The sequence below is a fragment of the Pollicipes pollicipes genome, unplaced genomic scaffold, assembly GCF_011947565.3.
Source record: "Pollicipes pollicipes isolate AB1234 unplaced genomic scaffold, Ppol_2.1 Scaffold_2555;HRSCAF=2994_pilon_pilon_pilon, whole genome shotgun sequence".
Taxonomy (NCBI): domain Eukaryota; kingdom Metazoa; phylum Arthropoda; class Thecostraca; order Pollicipedomorpha; family Pollicipedidae; genus Pollicipes; species Pollicipes pollicipes.
The window spans coordinates 43,038,719-43,055,841 of NW_023596136.1; the positions used below are offsets into that span (position 1 = coordinate 43,038,719).

At 54.8% G+C, this 17,123-nt stretch overlaps 1 protein-coding gene across 1 annotated transcript; it reads left to right on the forward strand.

Annotated features, from left to right (window-relative positions):
- Positions 1-6,089: 6,089 nt before the first annotated feature.
- On the forward strand, positions 6,090-16,400 carry LOC119104953 (uncharacterized). The gene is made up of 11 exons (XM_037228682.1): positions 6,090-6,308; positions 8,353-8,483; positions 9,167-9,346; positions 10,055-10,192; positions 10,779-10,908; positions 11,170-11,363; positions 11,962-12,110; positions 12,785-13,019; positions 13,419-13,607; positions 13,991-14,112; positions 14,650-16,400. The coding sequence occupies exons 5-11, from the start codon at positions 10,881-10,883 to the stop codon at positions 14,882-14,884; spliced, it is 1,152 nt and encodes a 383-aa protein (XP_037084577.1). The 5' UTR covers positions 6,090-6,308; positions 8,353-8,483; positions 9,167-9,346; positions 10,055-10,192; positions 10,779-10,880; the 3' UTR covers positions 14,885-16,400.
- The last annotated feature ends 723 nt before the right edge of the window (positions 16,401-17,123 follow it).

Genomic DNA, 17,123 nt, shown 5'->3' on the forward strand with positions numbered 1-17,123 from the left:
GACAATTATGTCCGACACCTTTCGGAAAAGCATGAATTGCCTTAATGAACACAACCTTGCTCACTACCACAGAATATGCATGCAAGGTGCCTGCTGTCACATCGACAGGCAGACCAGGGAGGGTCCCAGCCAATGCCTAGCAGCACCGTTCAACACCAAAACCTGACGTGAGGCGCCACCCCACCCGACCCCTGCCATCAAGATCACCTACAGAGAGAGACTGCCGGAGTCTGCGTTACAGCCCACAGTGCAGTGCGCCAGTTTGCCCGACTTACGTTGCACGCGGCATGTTATCAAAACTGGCCGGCATCCTCGCTTGGCGGTGTGACGAGGTCCGGCGTTTGTGCCTCACGGGTGTTACAGGAAGTGTGCAAAACTGACTTGTGTGATGCAACACTCCTTCGTACACATATTTCGACGATGACATGAATCCCTGTCATATGGATTTGCGTTGAAGGACAGTGCAATTCTGAACCTAACGGCGGCGTCATGAGGGCCGCTTTGATCCGACGCCACTCCCGTCTGGCGCCGAAGCGATTCCCCGGCACGACTCCCGTCTGGCACCGAAGCGAGTCCCCGACACGATTCCCGACTGACGCCGAGGCGAGTCCCCGACACGATTCCCGTCTGGCGCCGAAATGAGTCCCCGGCACGATTCCCGTCTGGCGCCGAAGCGAGTCCCCGGCACGATTCCCGTCTGGCGCCGAAATGAGTCCGGCGGCGCGTCCTCGGCGCGTGCTGCAAATTAATAGGGTCGCCGCGGGCGTGGGGGCTCACCTTGAGCCAGCTCCAAAGATCACAGCGCTGCTGTGGGCTCCTGGCGGCGGCTCATCGCCCGCCTGATGAAAGAGTCGCGTCACGCCCGCAGCTTGCTGCAGATGTCTAATGGACAAACCAGGCGTGCCGTTTGCTGGAGCGCAAGACGTGGCGCTCCTTAGATGAGGTTTGCAAGCCGCTGCAAGCTGGTGGTGTTACAAACAAGACGCCGGTGATTACAAACACCCATGAGGCGGAGGCGGTCCGCCAGCCTGATGTGATTTGGGCCGTTGTAATTTACGTACGGAACGGACTCGAGGTGTGTTCCGCATCCCCAAGACCCGAAGCCAAAATGACATTGTCCACTGGCCGTCGGTTACTGACTGTGGGCGGCCGTTTCAGCTGCACTTACGCTTCCACTCTGGCGAAGCAGCTGCTCGGCTTGGGCAGCGGCGGGCAAGCCGGTTCGCAGAACAGTCTAACCTACCGCCGTATTTGAATGTCTCCTTGAATGTGCACCACTTTACTTTGCTCTCAGATGATTATTTTCTCAACATAGCGAATCGAGAACATACTTGAAAATATTGACGGACGTGGCCCGTGTATGATATCTCTGCTATAACCACATTATTTTTCAACATCGTCGTTTAAACGACAAGTCGATGTATGTAAATGGTCTATCCTTAGGTTAAACATATGCTGCTAAGGGATCCAGCCATCCGTTTTGAAATGAATGCAGACCATGCCGGCAAATTAAAAGAACACGCAAACCGGACGGGCAAATGACGAATAGCATACCCATAGCGTATGAGTTGCCTCGGATTTAGGTCAGATCATTTAGAGTTCAGATAAAAGATAGCAACTGATAAACATTTCGAAATGACGGCATTGACTACGAGGGGCTAGCGCTGGGTCTCATATGGCGGTCTGTATATGCAAGCAGTGCCCAGACTGGTCTCCTTTCCGATATAACAAGACTTATCAATGTATCCTAGCATCCTGCATGTGGCAACTTGTTAAACTAGCCTTTGCTTTGCACTGGTCAGCATGCACAAGGCCCTTTAGAATGATGTAACAGTGGGTTAGAAATATCCTGTACTCCTTAAAGTTTCCAACCGTTTTATCTTCACTCCAATTTAAATGCATAGTTCTCTCTTTCTCCTTTTCGAAAAGGCGGCAGGGCAGCCTGCTTCTTCATCTTCACCGCAGTCCCTTCCTGTTCAAGTTACGACCAGACTGGCCTGGGCCCCACTTGTTTCGAACGAATTCCCACACCGACCATCTTGCCTGTGAATGATATGTGTTGAAAAGAAATGGCATTGATCGGCACTATTGCCCGCATAATTAGAGAACCAGCTGAAACGCATTCAGATGAAGGTAGAGAATATAAAGAATATAAAGAGTGTTTCCCTCTTTCCATCGCCAGTGTGTCACGACAATGTCAATGCATGTGCAATTTTAGTGCAGTTCTTATGCAACGTCGTTGTCACACGATGCGGGAGGGCGTTCGTCGGTCACCGCGCCCTCGGTCTGGACCGGGCCGGCTTTCGTCGCCGCACCTGTGTTGACACGCGCCGGCGGACGCTGGCCGCCGGCCAAGTGGCTCTGTATCGCCCTCTGTTCGCGCGATTTGCCGCCGATTGGCGGGAGTGCGGTCCGGTGCCAAGGCGGCCACCGAGCCACGTCACCACGTGCGGCCGGCCGCTGTGTTTGAGTTGCCGGCGAGCCTCGCCGATCAGTGTCCGCCTCACGACCGACTCACGCCGGGCCAGGCGACGCTCAGCGCGATGAACGGGCGCTGACGACACTGTGAGACGGTTTGCGGCAGACGAAATTAATGGTGGCGAGGGGCCTATGGTATGTTCTGCATAGCGTTGTAGGGATAAAACCGATGCTGTATGTATTGAGGCTATTTGATGCCTTCACGTCGCGTGATTAAAGTAATGTTGCGTGGTTTTCTGGTGGTTTTACGCGACACCTTACGTCACTGTTTGCCGACAGTTCTGCTGTGAGATCTTAGCGTGCTACGTGGTGTTACATTTCAACATTACATGACTCCATGGCCTGATTGGACCAGGTTTTGGCTACCACTCCCCGGCAGTATTCTGGGCGGCATTATTTCGCGGTTGGACCTATCGCACGGATACGAGCCTGTTTAAAAACCTACATCTCAATCCAGAGGCGTGGTTTCGCGGAATAAAACTGGCTGGTTCTTAAAACTGGAGGATTAAGCCCTCACCCCCCCCCCCCTTAAATACGAAATTACAACTCCGGATTGGTCGTCTTCTTAAACACTCCAGCTTTCACAGTGAAGCGGTTCAGAAAAAGGTCGACTGAATTAACAAAAAACATTATAAAGCGGTTATGTATTAAACTTTGATTCCCAAACCCGAGCAAAGCAACAGGGGTGTCGGGTCCTAGCTACTCAACGAGCTACTTGAGTCGAGCCACCCTGAGTTCGTCCGGTTATCGGTGCCTCTTAACATCACGCTGAATGTAGACGTAGAACTAAAACGGCTAGTACTAAGCTTCAGATGTGGTCACGACCTCAAGGTCGTAGGGAAGAACCGTGCTTGCCATGAACTACGACGTCCCTCAGCCCGTTCCATGGGACAGATGCTGCTTATGGCGGGACGTCAGGTTAGCGTGGGAAAGCACAGCTTCTTTGCAATATCTGCCAACTTTGCAAGGTGGCGGTAGGCTGCAGCCGTAACCCCTTTATGAAAAAGCGCGCCAATCGTGATCAGCTGAGCACCTCCTTTTTTCAGCGCCCCTGGTACCTTCCGCCGGTGGTTGTATCTGGTGTGTAGTGGGTGACTGGCCCAGGTGGCTGCGGCAGGTGATAGGTTACTGACCCACATGACTGACCCAGGTGACGGACCCAGGTGACTGATCTTTACGACTACTGCCGGTGACTGACTCAGGCGACCGCCGCAGGTGACTGCAGGGGACTGACCCGGGTACTGCGGCAGCTGACTGACCCGGGTGACTGCTGCAGGTGACTGACCCAGGCGAACGCTGCAGGTGACTGACCCAGGTGACTGCTGCAGGTGACTAACGCAGGTGACCGCCGCAGGTGACAGCCGCAGGTGACTGACCCGGGTAACTGCGGCAGCTGACGACCCAGGCGACCGCTGCAGGTGACTGACCCAGGTAACTGCTGCAGGTGGCTGACGCAGGTGACCAGGTAACTGCCGCAGGTGACTGACCCGGGTAACTGCGGCAGCTGACTGACCCAGGCGACCGCTGCAGGTGACTGACCCAGGTAACTGCTGCAGGTGGCTGACGCAGGTGACCAGGTAACTGCCGCAGGTGACTGACCCGGGTAAATGCGGCAGCTGACTGACCCAGGCGACCGCTGCAGGTGACTGACCCAGGTGACTGCTGCAGGTGGCTGACGCAGGTGACTGCTGCAGGTGGCTGACGCAGGTGACCAGGTGACTGCTGCAGGTGGCTGACGCAGGTGACCAGGTGACTGCCGCAGGTGACTGACCCAGGTAACTGCGGCAGCTGACGACCCAGGCGACGCTGCAGGTGACTGACCCAGGTGACTGCTGCAGGTGGCTGACGCAGTGACCAGGTGACTGCGCAGGTGACTGACCCAGGTGACTGCTGCAGGTGACGGACGCGAGCTGCGACGCCAGCGCGGAGTACTCCAGCGGGGAGTCGGGCGGCGAGCTGGACTCTTCCGAGTCGGAGGTGTTCGACTGCAGCGTGGTCACGTGCCGGGAGGTGGCGCCGGCCGCCGCCGGCCGGGAGAGCGCACCACCCCAGGTCAGCGGTGACACCGAGCGTCCCGCCTGTGCACGCCTGTGGTCTTTGACTCGGGCCGTGGGGAGTCGGCCAACGCGTCTATCCTTTCTGCACTTGCGGTCTGAAGTTTAGGTAAAGTCCCTGCGGCTCTAGCAAAAAATGGCAACTTCCATGACAAGGGGTGGGGACTTACAGCCACAGCCATCGAGCCTCAAAGATGCGACGAACAAAGTAAGTGCCGAAAAGTGTCTTGTACGCGAGTCTGCGCACTGCAGATTTGTTTTGCCACGCTAGCTGCGACTGTGATTAAACCAACGAACGGTGCGTATACTTTTTTGTGTTTTAGCTGGCATGGCGTGAAATACAATTCAACGTTAGTCAGGACACTGTGCTATCCACGAAACTTATTACATTAGACCGAGTACCAGCGAACAGACGCGGGTCCCGAAGGACATTGCCTAGCACATTTTGATATAATTGGCACTGGGTGACAATGATTCTATGAAATAGGCATACCGTCCCCCCCCGCAGTTGACCTGGTTATTTCTAGCTGATGTATGCCATCTGCCCGACACCCATGGTCCGGGATGGCTTCAGTAGTCCTCTGCTGACGCGGCGGGGCGCGGTTGGCTCCGTTCCAGGCTGCTCTCCCACAGCAAGCGGCGGTCGTCTAACGACCAGTCCGTGACCCCGCTGAACCTGACGCCGCCCCAGGCGACCCGAGACCCGGCGCCCGCCGGCGACACACCCACCCCCACCTCCAGGTGCGTGCTCGTCCGGGGTCTGTCCCCGTCAGCTGTTGTCGCGCTAACAGGCGCCGTTTCTCGCAAAGTGACCGTAGCTGATTTACGTGCCGTTTTTCACCAGATAACGCTTGGCCGTAGTGCAACGTTTGCCAAGCTGTCAGTGGGGCGCTATGATTCACTGGCCATGTGCGTAGATTGAGGGTCTGACATTGACGGCTGCATGTAAGGCAACGCTTTATGTGGGTATGTACCTACTTCATCGTGCATCAGTTCATGGCTTGTTGCCATATGTGTAGGAGAGGCATTTTAATCCATACACCACACGCGTTATGCGATGGACCACGCTGAGGCTGGCGGTATCACCTCATGGGAACGCGATTTGCTCATTATTTCATGATGTTGACAACAAAGAGTCTAAACGTGACCTCAAAACGACGCTTTTTGGGTCTGTCCAGTCCAGATTATGCATATATATATATATATATATATATATATATATATATATATATATAATTTTAGTAGCGTTGTGAGACATGAAACCGAGGTCTATTGTCCACTTATTGTCACAAAGTTACAGATACAAAGTGACAAATATGGTTATATATGTAGTTGGTTGTAAGGAGGTGTGGTCTGGTTATATATATATATATATATATATATATATATATATATATATATATAAAGTTACAACTATATACAAGTTGCATACGGATACAAAGTTACAAATACCCCTGGCACTCAGCACCTGCGACCACCCGACTCGTCAGCAGTACTTGTTCGTTCTTCCCCTGGCAGTTCTGGAGGCTCGACAATACTGACCTGCTCCGCCCCAGCACCGGGAACCGACCAATAGTAACGCACCGGGTGCCGCGGCGTGGGCGGGGCGTCACCGCCCTCATACGCGCCGACCAATCACGACGCCGAGTTCGGGAAGCGAGGGCGGAGCTCCAGGGTCACCGACCCGCCGTCGCAGGCGCGTTCCCCGTTCGGCGCCGGTGGCGGCGGAAGCTGGCCAATGGCGGGAAGGACCCGACGGCGCCGCATCCGGTCAAGGTCAGACGGTCTGGAGGCGGAGAGGTGCAAGGGTGTTAGGACAGACATGTTGGCGCTGCACAAAGTGGGGACACGTACATGGGCGTGTGGTGGATATGGCTATTTCCAGTCATACATGGGTCACAGGATTCTGGAGTCCGCTTTTCTGCGCACGCTCCAGTCAAGTGGTTAAGAAGTATCGATGTTGTCATTAAGGTAATATCAGCGACAGGTGTCAAGCGAGGATGGTCATCACACAATGACAGCAGTTCACAGATTCTTTCGAGGTCATAATCCCACCTGCTTCACCCGTGAAAATCTCCCTTGAGGTTTTCGCCTCACTACGTTATCATTAAGAAGGCACAGTGCTTGTGAAATGTAAGACATGGTAAGTATTAAAATGAATTGAGATGACCTCCTTACAATGATGATATACCTGATATTCTTAATTCAGTAGTATTTTGAATGTCTTTTCGGTCGCTATCCTTCTTAACAGAATCGAAAAGTTGAGAATGAATCGGACATCAGATGCTAACCAATATAGATATCTATGTGGCATTAGATTTCTGTGCCAACCAGTGTTATCAGCATTTTTCCCCTGCACAGACGTGATGAAGTGGCTCGCATTTCCCACACTCTGACCGAACAAATAACAATGAACCACAAGGATGAAATACGCTAGCTCTGCACAGATAAAGCATAAATTATTCTCATGAATGTACTATTCATGTGTGGTAGGGGTTTCTATTTGCGTGCCTGATTTGATTCACATATTTTGGTGTGGCGTGGTCTTTGTTTTGCAAAGTTTTAACTTGAGATAATAACCAGTCTACAAAAAAGCTGCCATCCGTTTAGACTTTCGAAGCGCGATGAAAATATCTTCAGACGGCGTTGATAATGATCACTCGTGTCAAAGCATACAAAACCTGTTTAAAGCAAAGGGGTGCTCCAAACAACTTATACGTCGCCTTCATCGAGAAGCCACACAACAACATCGACTGGATAAACAACGCCGATAAAACAACAGCAACAGGAGCACCATCATCAACATCAACAAGAACATCAACGTCAATATCAGCATGGAAATTGTCAACACCAACAAGATCAAAACCAGACGAATATCTTACTTTACCTTAAGTGGACGGAGCCTTGTGTGTGAGGATAAAACCAGTCGCTAAAAAGTTTTATCTTAATGTTCGTATACCATGGCAAATCAGAATACTTTAGAACACAATCTAGTCCAGTCAGCTTTCTCACAACCGGTACGTCCATCCGCTGAAAGAATTTCTAATGCATGCATCTGAAAGTGACATGTCTGATGCGTGGCGCAGTGTATTGTAGAGCGTGTTTGATAAGTGAAGTGCTGGGGCGAAGGTGGTATGCTGGTAAATCAAAGTGACCCATTCGGCTACGGTTTAATGACCTCGTCCAGGTTTAAAGAAAAAGAATCCTGAGACCCCCATCGGTAATTTTCTTTTGCACACCAAAATTTAGAGATTCGGCGGCTGATAACCCTTTGGGTGTTAAGATTTTGCGAGAAAAAGACGACCATCACCATTACAAAATATGCTATCAATCCACATATGTGAACTGAGCCCCGATTACACAGAAACACTCCATCCTGGCGAATGAGGTAGTCTGCACCTGTGCAAAGCCAGGGAATTACATCGCCTGAGATTTACTGTAATTTGTTCGGTCGAAGTGTGGGAAATGTGTGCCATTTGATCACGTGTGTGCAGGGGAAAACGCTCCCAATGCTGGCATCTAGTGTCCATTTCATCTTAGATCGTATTGATCCCGGTAGCAAAGTATGTCATCGAAAATTCATTCATATACATCTAACTGAACGAATATCACGTATATGATTATTGTGAGGAGGTCGTCTTGCTTCACTTTAACAAGACGTTATATTGCAAGACATGTCTGACATTACCGCGTAATAAATCTACACGTTCCGTGTGAGACGACACCCTATAAGAGCGGCAACTGCGGCGTGACGGTCTCGATGTGACCCCACCGAGAACATCCCTCGAATCCCACCGTGACAGTGGGTCTCAAACTGCAGCCGGTCACCTGACATCACAGCTGTCCGGCGCCACCGACACCACACTTGAGGACCTCTCTACCGGTGACGTCACCGAGGATACCTGTGACGTCATCAGCTCTGTGTCCGAACAGGCGTGGGACCCGTACCAGGCAAGAAGCAAGGGAGCGTCATGATGTTTGCTGCGGCTGTTCGATGATTGTTGGCGTTGTCCGAACGAGGCGCGGTTTTATTTGTTTCATGCACTCTGTACAGGGTTTGGAGCTTGGCAAAATATTGACTTTCTCCTGCCGCCATTTTGGAAGCATGACTCGCGCGTTAGTTCCCACCGGGCATTATTTGCAATCCTTTATCCATGCATCGTCATCAGCCATGTTCCCACATCTAGCAGTCACGTGACTGGTGACCCGCGAACAATGGCGTGCTTCCATGACCCACGGGCCATAGCGTGCTTCCATGGCCCACGGACCACAGGGTGCTACCGTGACCCGTGGACCATAGCGTGCTACCGTGACCCGTGGACCATAGCGTGCTTCCGTGATCCGTGGACCATAGCGTGCTCCCGTGATCCGTGGGCCATAGCGTGCTTCCGTGACCCACGGACTATAGCGTGCATCCGTGACCCACGGACCATAGCGTGCTCCTGTGACCCGTGGACCATAGCGTGCTTCTGTGACCCACCGGCCATAGCGTGCTCCCGTGACCCGTGGACCATAGGGTGCTCCCGTGACCCACGGACCATAGCGTGCTCCCGTGACCCGTGGACCATAGCGTGCTTCCGTGACGCGTGGACCACAGCGTGCCCCCGTGACCCGTGGCCTGCCGCCGGTCGCAGGAGTACAAGGAGATCAGCGAGCCGGGCTCGGAGGCGGCGCTGGACCCGGCCGCCCTGCTGCGTTTTCTCGACTGCGACGACTACCGAAACTTCCTCGACTCTGTCTCGGACTGCACCTCGTCCCAAGTCAGCGGCACGCCGGCCGCGCGCCGGCCGCCGCCGCGCCGCCTCCGCAGACAGGTGCGGCAGCTGGACACGGCCGCCATAGATAGTCACCGACATGGACGCTCAACTGATCTGGTCCGTTTGCTTGACCGCGGTTGTTGGATGGGTTAAGGTAGTGTTCATCGTGACGCTTTAAGTACATCCAAAGGCTTTCTTGACAATTTGAGCGAAATTGGAACTTGTGCTTTCGGAGTGCTCTTGTGCTTGTTGGGTATAGATCTCGAGCAGGATCATTGGAGGTTTATACCGTAGTAGAGCAGTCTGGGTACACTTCCAATCGCTTATCGTCGGCCAATTGTGACGCCAGTGGTGTACTTTCGCCCAGTGAGTTGGCAGGGGGTGGGGGCTGAACCGTGAACACTATGGGACCCACCTCCAAGGCTGCTAACCAACGTGTTTCGCCCAGGATGTGGCCCACTTTGCCATCCAAGTTAGGGGACTGGATCCCAAGTTGGGGTAGGGCTGAAGCTCCCCTCCCCCAGTTGAATACGCAACTGCACCGCTAGGTGACGCGTTAATGACGCCGTACCGCGGCGGTTGACAGTCTACCTTCGAGCCATTTAGCTGCCGAGCTCCACTGGCCAAGCGCACCGCGTCACTGTGGCGGCGGAACAGCGCGTGGCACGCCGTTTGAAACAGGCCCTCGACCTCGTCACTGTCAGCGGCGCCCGTTTGATATCGCCCGAGGCGTTGGTTGTTGACCGGTACGCCGTGCCGCCACAGCTGCGCACCGCCAGTGACTCGGGCGACAGCGACACGGACTCGGACGAGCTAGCGGCGGCGCTGGCCGAGTCGCGGCGCCGCCTGCTGCTGGCCCAGAGCGAGCTCGGCCGCCGCGCCGCCCAGCACGACCCCATCTGCGTGAGTGAAGAACGCCGCCTGCCGGGTCAGCAACGCGGGTTGAGAGTATGTTTGCGAAGACTAATTGCTTCAGAGTCGCTGGGCGAATGGCGATGCCGCAATGCTATCCATCGTTTGATCGTGGCAATATTGTTGTACGCATCGTCAGTTTTTAAAGCACGCATGGAAAAGCACAAGCGTGGTCAATTCCCTGGCCACTACATTTACTTGTTCCCCACATGAGTCATGTCGTGTCTCTATTACCGCGACGTTGGTTCGTCAACCCCGCATCGTATACCCTGGCGTACGTTATGAGATATTCCGGTTTGAATGAATGCTGCCAGATGTCAGTAGGCTCGCGCCAGCTGTGGACTTTCCCGTCACACTTGAGTAACGTGGCGTAGCGGCCGCGGCCGCGGCCCGCCGGCCGTGCTGCTCTGCACCAGTGCGGTCCCAAGGCCACCGACTGCGCGTGCCGTCCGAGCCTGTTCATGACTCATTCGTTTACGAGGGACTGCATGTGTGGGACTGGTGCCGAGCTCCATACCTTGATGCACGCGGAAACGACACTGCTTCGGTTCTGCGTTCTGAAGAAGCCGCTTTTTAGTCCGGTGTTCTGGCTGCGTGCCGATCTGAGCTGGGACGACTCGACCAGCTGCTGGTCTGGACCGACCCTGTGGGCCGGGGTCGGGAACCAGCATCTCCCTACATGAAGCCGGCAGTCGCCGAGATAAAAGGTGAGGCGAGAATTTGAAAACACACCATTGTTGCATTGGCTTCTTCGCTGATTAGTACAAATTTGTGTATGAATGAGTGTTCCCACCACTGCGTTCTTGCAAGTGTTTTGGCAGCAGTACGCAAAGACGCAGGATGTTGGAAGTACGACCAGGCACCACATAAGCAGTGCAGTTGTTTTCTACTCCGTTCTCTCTCGTGTCGGTCTTTTGCCGGCTCTGACCTCGGCCAGCGATCTGACCTGGGCTGCCCCGTGGCCGCAGGCGTGATTCAGGAGTGGGAGGGGCTGCGGACAGCGGCCTCCGAGCTGCAGCAGCGCGCCGACCAGCTCAGCCGCCTGCAGGCACGAGCCCGCTCGCTCCGGCACGCCCTCGCCTCTCTGGACGAACGGACGGCGCGTGCCGGCAGAGATGTCGCCACCGTCGACGATCTGCAGGCACGCATCAGCGCCGTGCAGGTGTGGAGCTGGACGAAAGCTGAGCTTGCTTGACCTGGCGCAAGATGGCAGATAAGGCTGAGTCTCGCTTGCTTTCACAGACATCGGATGCTGTTGTTGGCAGTTGGTCAAAGCGGCGAATAACCTCACTTGCTTAATGCAGGTGATGTCTTCTCCATCTGACTTTTTATCTTGTGGAACGGCTAAATTCCATTAAAAAGATCATCAGGACGGGTTTGCCCTTGCCCCATGAAACAGCTGGCTGACATAGCTTCAGATCCGTCCCTGTCAAATTTAGGATCCGTTTCTATCGTACCTCTGGTTTAACATGCTAGCGCTGAATGCTTACAGCCAAGCCGGCTCAACGCGCCGTTGCTGCGCACTAGGTTTCGGTGCCATGTTTGAAGCAAGCCTGTGATGAGAACCGCTTTAATGCCTCTTCTCACCAGGTGTGTTACTGCAGCGGCAGCGGCTTCTCCCCTCGGACTGTGACCCAGCGGTTGGACCGCTGTGGCTGCGACACCTGCCGTGTTATTGAGCGGCCCTCGGCGTCATCTGACGCGGATGCTGACTGTGCCAACCCGTCACGCCGCCCGACGTTAACCCCGGCGACCGGCAGGCGCTGCAGCAGGAGCTGGCCGACCAGCGGCAGCAGCTGGCCGAACTCAACTCGGCCGTGCACGGTCACGTGACCAGATGCGGCGGCCCTGTCTCGCTGAAGGAGGATATGGCGACGCTGTACCGTATCTGGGAGGAAGTCAGCCACAGGTCAGCCCGCGCGCGCGCGCACCAACAACTGCCTTGCCCAGTGGCGTGGGAGCAGGAGCTCCCCGCTGGGCAAGGCTATCCAGACCTGAGTAAAATCTGGGATTACTCCTGTGGCGTTGCTTGTGACAAGCCCCCCCCCCCCCCATCCCTTCCAGAAAGCTGTTCGCGTGTGCGTGCACCCAGGCACAGAATAGCAGGCGCGAACGTGAGTTCTAGATATAAGTTTGGCACTCATGGTCGGATATTTTTTCTTATATGAGAAGAGATTATGTCCCTTCCCGTTGCTATCCTTCCCCATCTGCGCAGGCGTGTCGGAAGGTTACTGATTTCGCCGTCAGAGCGGCAGCCTCCGAAGGTACGCTCGTGCTGCGTCCACTCCCCGCGTGCAAGCGTGACTTGTCGCTGTTTCAACCGTGAAGGCACCAGTTGACATAGGGACTGAGAGGCCTGGCTTACTGACGTGATTACGTCCGTAAGAAAGCAGTGCATGGTAGCACGGTTGCCAACCTCTGGAATACTATTGCTCTGGGGCCTGCGCGTGTGCGCCGTTATTTCGAGAGCCGGGTCCGTGCCCGGTTGTTTTGGCGTGGTTGACGGCCGTGACGTTGGTGGACTGCTGTGGCCCATCTGTGGTGACCTCAGAGGCCTGCGGTGACCGTCTGCACCCTCTCCAGGGCTCAGTCGCAGCTGGAGCATCTGTCAGCGGCCGCTGCCACCTGGCAGGAGTTTGAGGCGGCGCGGGCCGAGTTGGCTGCGGCGCTGGATGCCGACCGCCGCCGACTCGGCCTTCTCCAAGCGGCGCTGGCCACCGACTCTGGTGTCACCGGCGCTAACGTCACCGGCGCTGACGTCACCGGCCGTGACGTCACTGATCGGGCCCAGGCTACCGCTGCAGTGGACGGGGGACTGGTGAGTTCTGAGATACCTACATTTGCTTACCTGTACGGTATTAACGTAATGCCCACCGCGGCGGAGACCCATTGCAAAAGTATCCCAAGGGAGCGAATTTTGATGACTACGTCGGTGTTAACGATAGGTAGTTTGTGACGCTGTCGAACACCACTGTTGTCGGCGATTTGTGCCGCAGTGTTGTAAAGCAGAGGGGAGTTGTGGAACCGCGAACCTATCGTCAACCGTCCGGCATCCTCTTTATGCGTCTGATTGTTTCACCTGAACGTTAATGACTGACATGACTTTGCCTTCCACCTGGATTCATCGCTACGACCACTTGCTACCACCTATTGACCAGATCCGGCGATCTGATGTCCTCAGACTGGTCACCTGACTGCGCTGACCTGCTGCCGCCAGCCTGCGGACCTGATCGGGCTGACCTCGGCCGGCTTGGATGACCTCTCGGAGGGCACGTCAGGCTACGACAGCGCCTGCTCGGATGACCTAAGCGAGCGCGAGCGGCGCCTGGGCCGGCTGCGCCGCATGGCCGGCGATCTCGAGGCCGTCCTCAGTCCCGGTGGCCAGGCCTGGAGCGACATCAGACATGTGAGCAGCTTCAGAGGCGTTCCGTCGGCCGCAGCCACGGGCTTTCCCAGCTATGGCACGAACTGCAGTCGTGTTAGTGGCTGGTTGTGTTGTTTGCTGGTAATGAGGATGTCTTGTTTATTATAAACGGATTTTCTTTTTGACATGTACAGTACATTGCACATTTTGACAGTACATGCACTCGCAGCTACGGCTGTAACTCTGGTGCTGCCATCTCTGACCAGGTTTCGCTATCCCACCCACGACTTCAACAGCGCTATTTCGTGCGCATTGCTACGTATTTCCGCTCCTAAGCCGAAGTTCGAGTCAGCAGACTCCTTCCCGGGATCTGGAAGATGTTTGTGGGAGGGGCTTCCCCGAGTCTGACCCGTGTGACCCGGCAGACGCTGACGACGGCCACTTCCGGACTGCGTGACCTGCAGCAGAGCTGCCGTGACCTGGTGCTGCAGACCACCTCCCAACTGCAACCGGGGGACGACCACGCGCACGGCAGCCCCGTCCTCCGGTCAGACCATACGCACGGCAGCCCCGTCCTCCTGCCAGACCACACGCACGGCAGCCCTGTCCCCGGGCAGACCACACTCACGGCAGCTCCGTCCTCCGGTCAGACCTCGCGCACGGCAGTCCTGTCCTCCTGCCAGACCACGCGCACGGCAGCCCCATCCTCCGGTCAGACCACACACACGGTAGCCCCGTCCTCCGGTCAGACCGCACTCACGGCAGCCCCGCCCTCCGGTCAGCGCAGCGCGCTCCACGTGTTCAACACCCCGCTGAATTTTGACGGGGCAGGACTGAATTGCAACGTGCATGCCGGCTACCAAAGCTGACCCAAGCTGGTTCAACTGGTGCAACAGCTCAGCGGCAACAGGATGGAAGCTGTGGATTTGTGGAAGCTGTTTTAAGTCGTGAATATGGACTGAGCACGCAATACGATACCGTTTTGAATTTGTTGTGCAGCTCACCAATCACCCTGTTCACCCTCCCCCCTCGCCGCTTCGCATGTCACCAGGGGACCTTACACTGACCCGGTGCTCCTCCGCAGGCGGAAGAGCTACGCGCTGACGCGACGCGCTCGGTCGCCGCTTTCGCCGGGCGGCCGCGGCCGGCGCGGCTGGCTGCGGCGCGTGCTGCGCGTGGCGCTGCCGGTCCAGCTGGCCATGCTGCTCTGGCTGTGCGCCGCCTGCCTGCTGGAGCCCAGCTGCTGTGACGACCTCAATAACCTGGCCATGTCGCTGACGCCGCAGCTGCGCTACGTCGGCGGGCCGCCGCCCATCTGAGCGGCCTCCGCCCGGCTCACCTGAGCTGCGAAGCTCAGTGGCGGGCCTACACAGCTTAAGAGCCCGCCTGCGCAGCTCACTGGTGCGAGTACGCTACGTAGATAGTCAGGCTCCAGTAGGCGGTGCGGCGGACTTCGCAGTGCATGCCGCGTGTCACTCTCGCCACCCGGTGGCGCCCGGCCAGCACTGCCCTAGCCGGGGCCAGACTGGTCTGATCCGAGGTCAACTGAATACCAGAGGCCAGTGTGAACCGTACTTATCGACGAGCGTGCCAACATATGTCTTAGTGAACGGCCTTTGTTTGCCAGGATAGCAGGTAATTTATTTTTAGGAGGGATGCCCGAATGTGTACCAGTGTTTACACCACGAGACACTGCCACGAGCCTCGTGAAGTGCTAGGTCAGTCAAAGACGGTTAGAAGCCTGCGCTAGCGACGGGATTTGGGGGAGGCCCGCGTTAGTGGCGGGATTAGGGGGCTGTCATGCTTTTGTACACAGCCTTTGCTGCAGCGTTTTGATAGCGAGCACTGTCAACGGAGCACGCGATCTTCGTGTCGGAATATGTAAAGCCTCTGTTTGGCACGGTCCGTATGTGGCCTTGAGACCATACCCCGCAGCATCAAACGCTTCGAAAAACATAGCGGGGTGCGGTGGTGCCATAACCAAGCGCGAGTGGATCTCGCTCAGCCTTTGCCCCTGAGAGTTGACTTTTGCTCCCGAAGACTCTCACGCATGCATGCGGGTAAGTGTAAGAGGCGTGCTTTGTAAGCTTAATAAGTGTAGCGCTATGTTAGCCGCTGGATTATCCTGGCCCGTGTCAGCGCATTGTTTCAGAATCAGTTATTACACGCTTTTGTAAAGCTCCTAGGGTGTAAAGGAGGCGGCGGCGTGCTTAGAGGATCATTGAGTGTGTGAGGCATACCGCTTACCTTGCTTGGTAGTGCATGACGTTAGCTTCCGATATCATAGACTTGGGTGAATGTATGTACGTTACAGAGACTTGGCCTTGTGGCGAGGAGTTGGAGATACGAGAGCGTGCCTCGATTGTCTAGATGAGCAGCTGCAGTTGACCAGCGTGTGAAAGTGTGATTGTTTTAACCTGTCATGTGCCTACGTACAGCCAGCGTAAGACCTAATCTAAGCGCGACTGCTAGCATAAGACTGGAGCTAAACTGTCATGTTGGCACATTGACAACAGTTCAGCTGTGTATGGCGGGCTGTCGGCGGGATGCTGGCATTCAAGTGCCGTCTGGCAGCGCACGAAAAGGGTACAAACAGTCGGCTGTTCGACTTTCACTGGTTGGAACACGGTGATGTGGGAAAGAGGCTCCCAAATACGGTGGATTTCCGAATTGATCACATGATGAAGTGCTTGGTCATACTTTTTCATTGAGTCCATGCTGCACCTAGGTGGATGACGTCAGAGTGTTAGTCGTCTTTATATGTTTATAACGCCGAACGGACACACTGTCTTAGTCATAATACATCCGTAATTCGTTATGCTCTTTTTTCGGCAACGTCGAGTGAAACGCTATCTGTGGTTACTTCAGAGACACTGGAGTCTGTCGTTAGTCGTTAGACCCTGAAAGTGGTTGCGTTATCGAAAGACTACATCCGCTCCACTGCATGGCTGCGGCGTAATAGGCCGCCACCCCTAGCGGGGTCATCCAATATCTTCAGCAGGTGCATGGCTTAGATAAATAAATACAAAATCGTATTGTAAGCAGCTTAGAGGCACAAGGAATTAGAACAGATGTTTTAAATAGAAATAATTTAAATAGAGTCAGAAGAGAGTTTTTAGGGAAGAGTTAGAAATAGTTTCATAGCATTTGACGGCCAGCAAAGGCGCCCTTCATTTCCGAACATCCCCTCAGTAGGAATTGGTAGTACTGATTCGGTCTTTTATTTCAACACCTTGCGACGTTCTGTCCTGGTTCATCCGTTTTTTTCGGAATCCAATTGCTCCCTACGCTGTGCTAATGGTGCAAAGTATCGGTCTTGCCATGAGCGGTATTGGAAAGCAGTGTGCGGCAGCAGCGTTTTCATTACGGCACTGGCTTAGTCCACAGTTACAGACAAGGCTCAAAAACGCTAAAAACCTTAGTTGGGGCGTTGTTGAGAAATGTAATTTGCTTATATAGGTTGAAATGTTTGCTCGTGCTAAGAGAAACAAAATGGGGAGTTTTTCGGTGGTCTAAAACGAATTTAGCAAAAAGGTGATGACGTTTGCTGAAAGGGCA

Bases quoted from the DNA above. Each gene is read 5' to 3' on its own strand.
- LOC119104953 (XM_037228682.1), top strand. From the start codon at position 10,881: ATGAAGCCGGCAGTCGCCGAGATAAAAG. The intron at 12,111-12,784 runs GTCAGCCCGCGC...CACCCTCTCCAG, and splicing joins TGGGAGGAAGTCAGCCACAG to GGCTCAGTCGCAGCTGGAGC. The intron at 13,608-13,990 runs GTGAGCAGCTTC...GTGACCCGGCAG, and splicing joins CCTGGAGCGACATCAGACAT to ACGCTGACGACGGCCACTTC.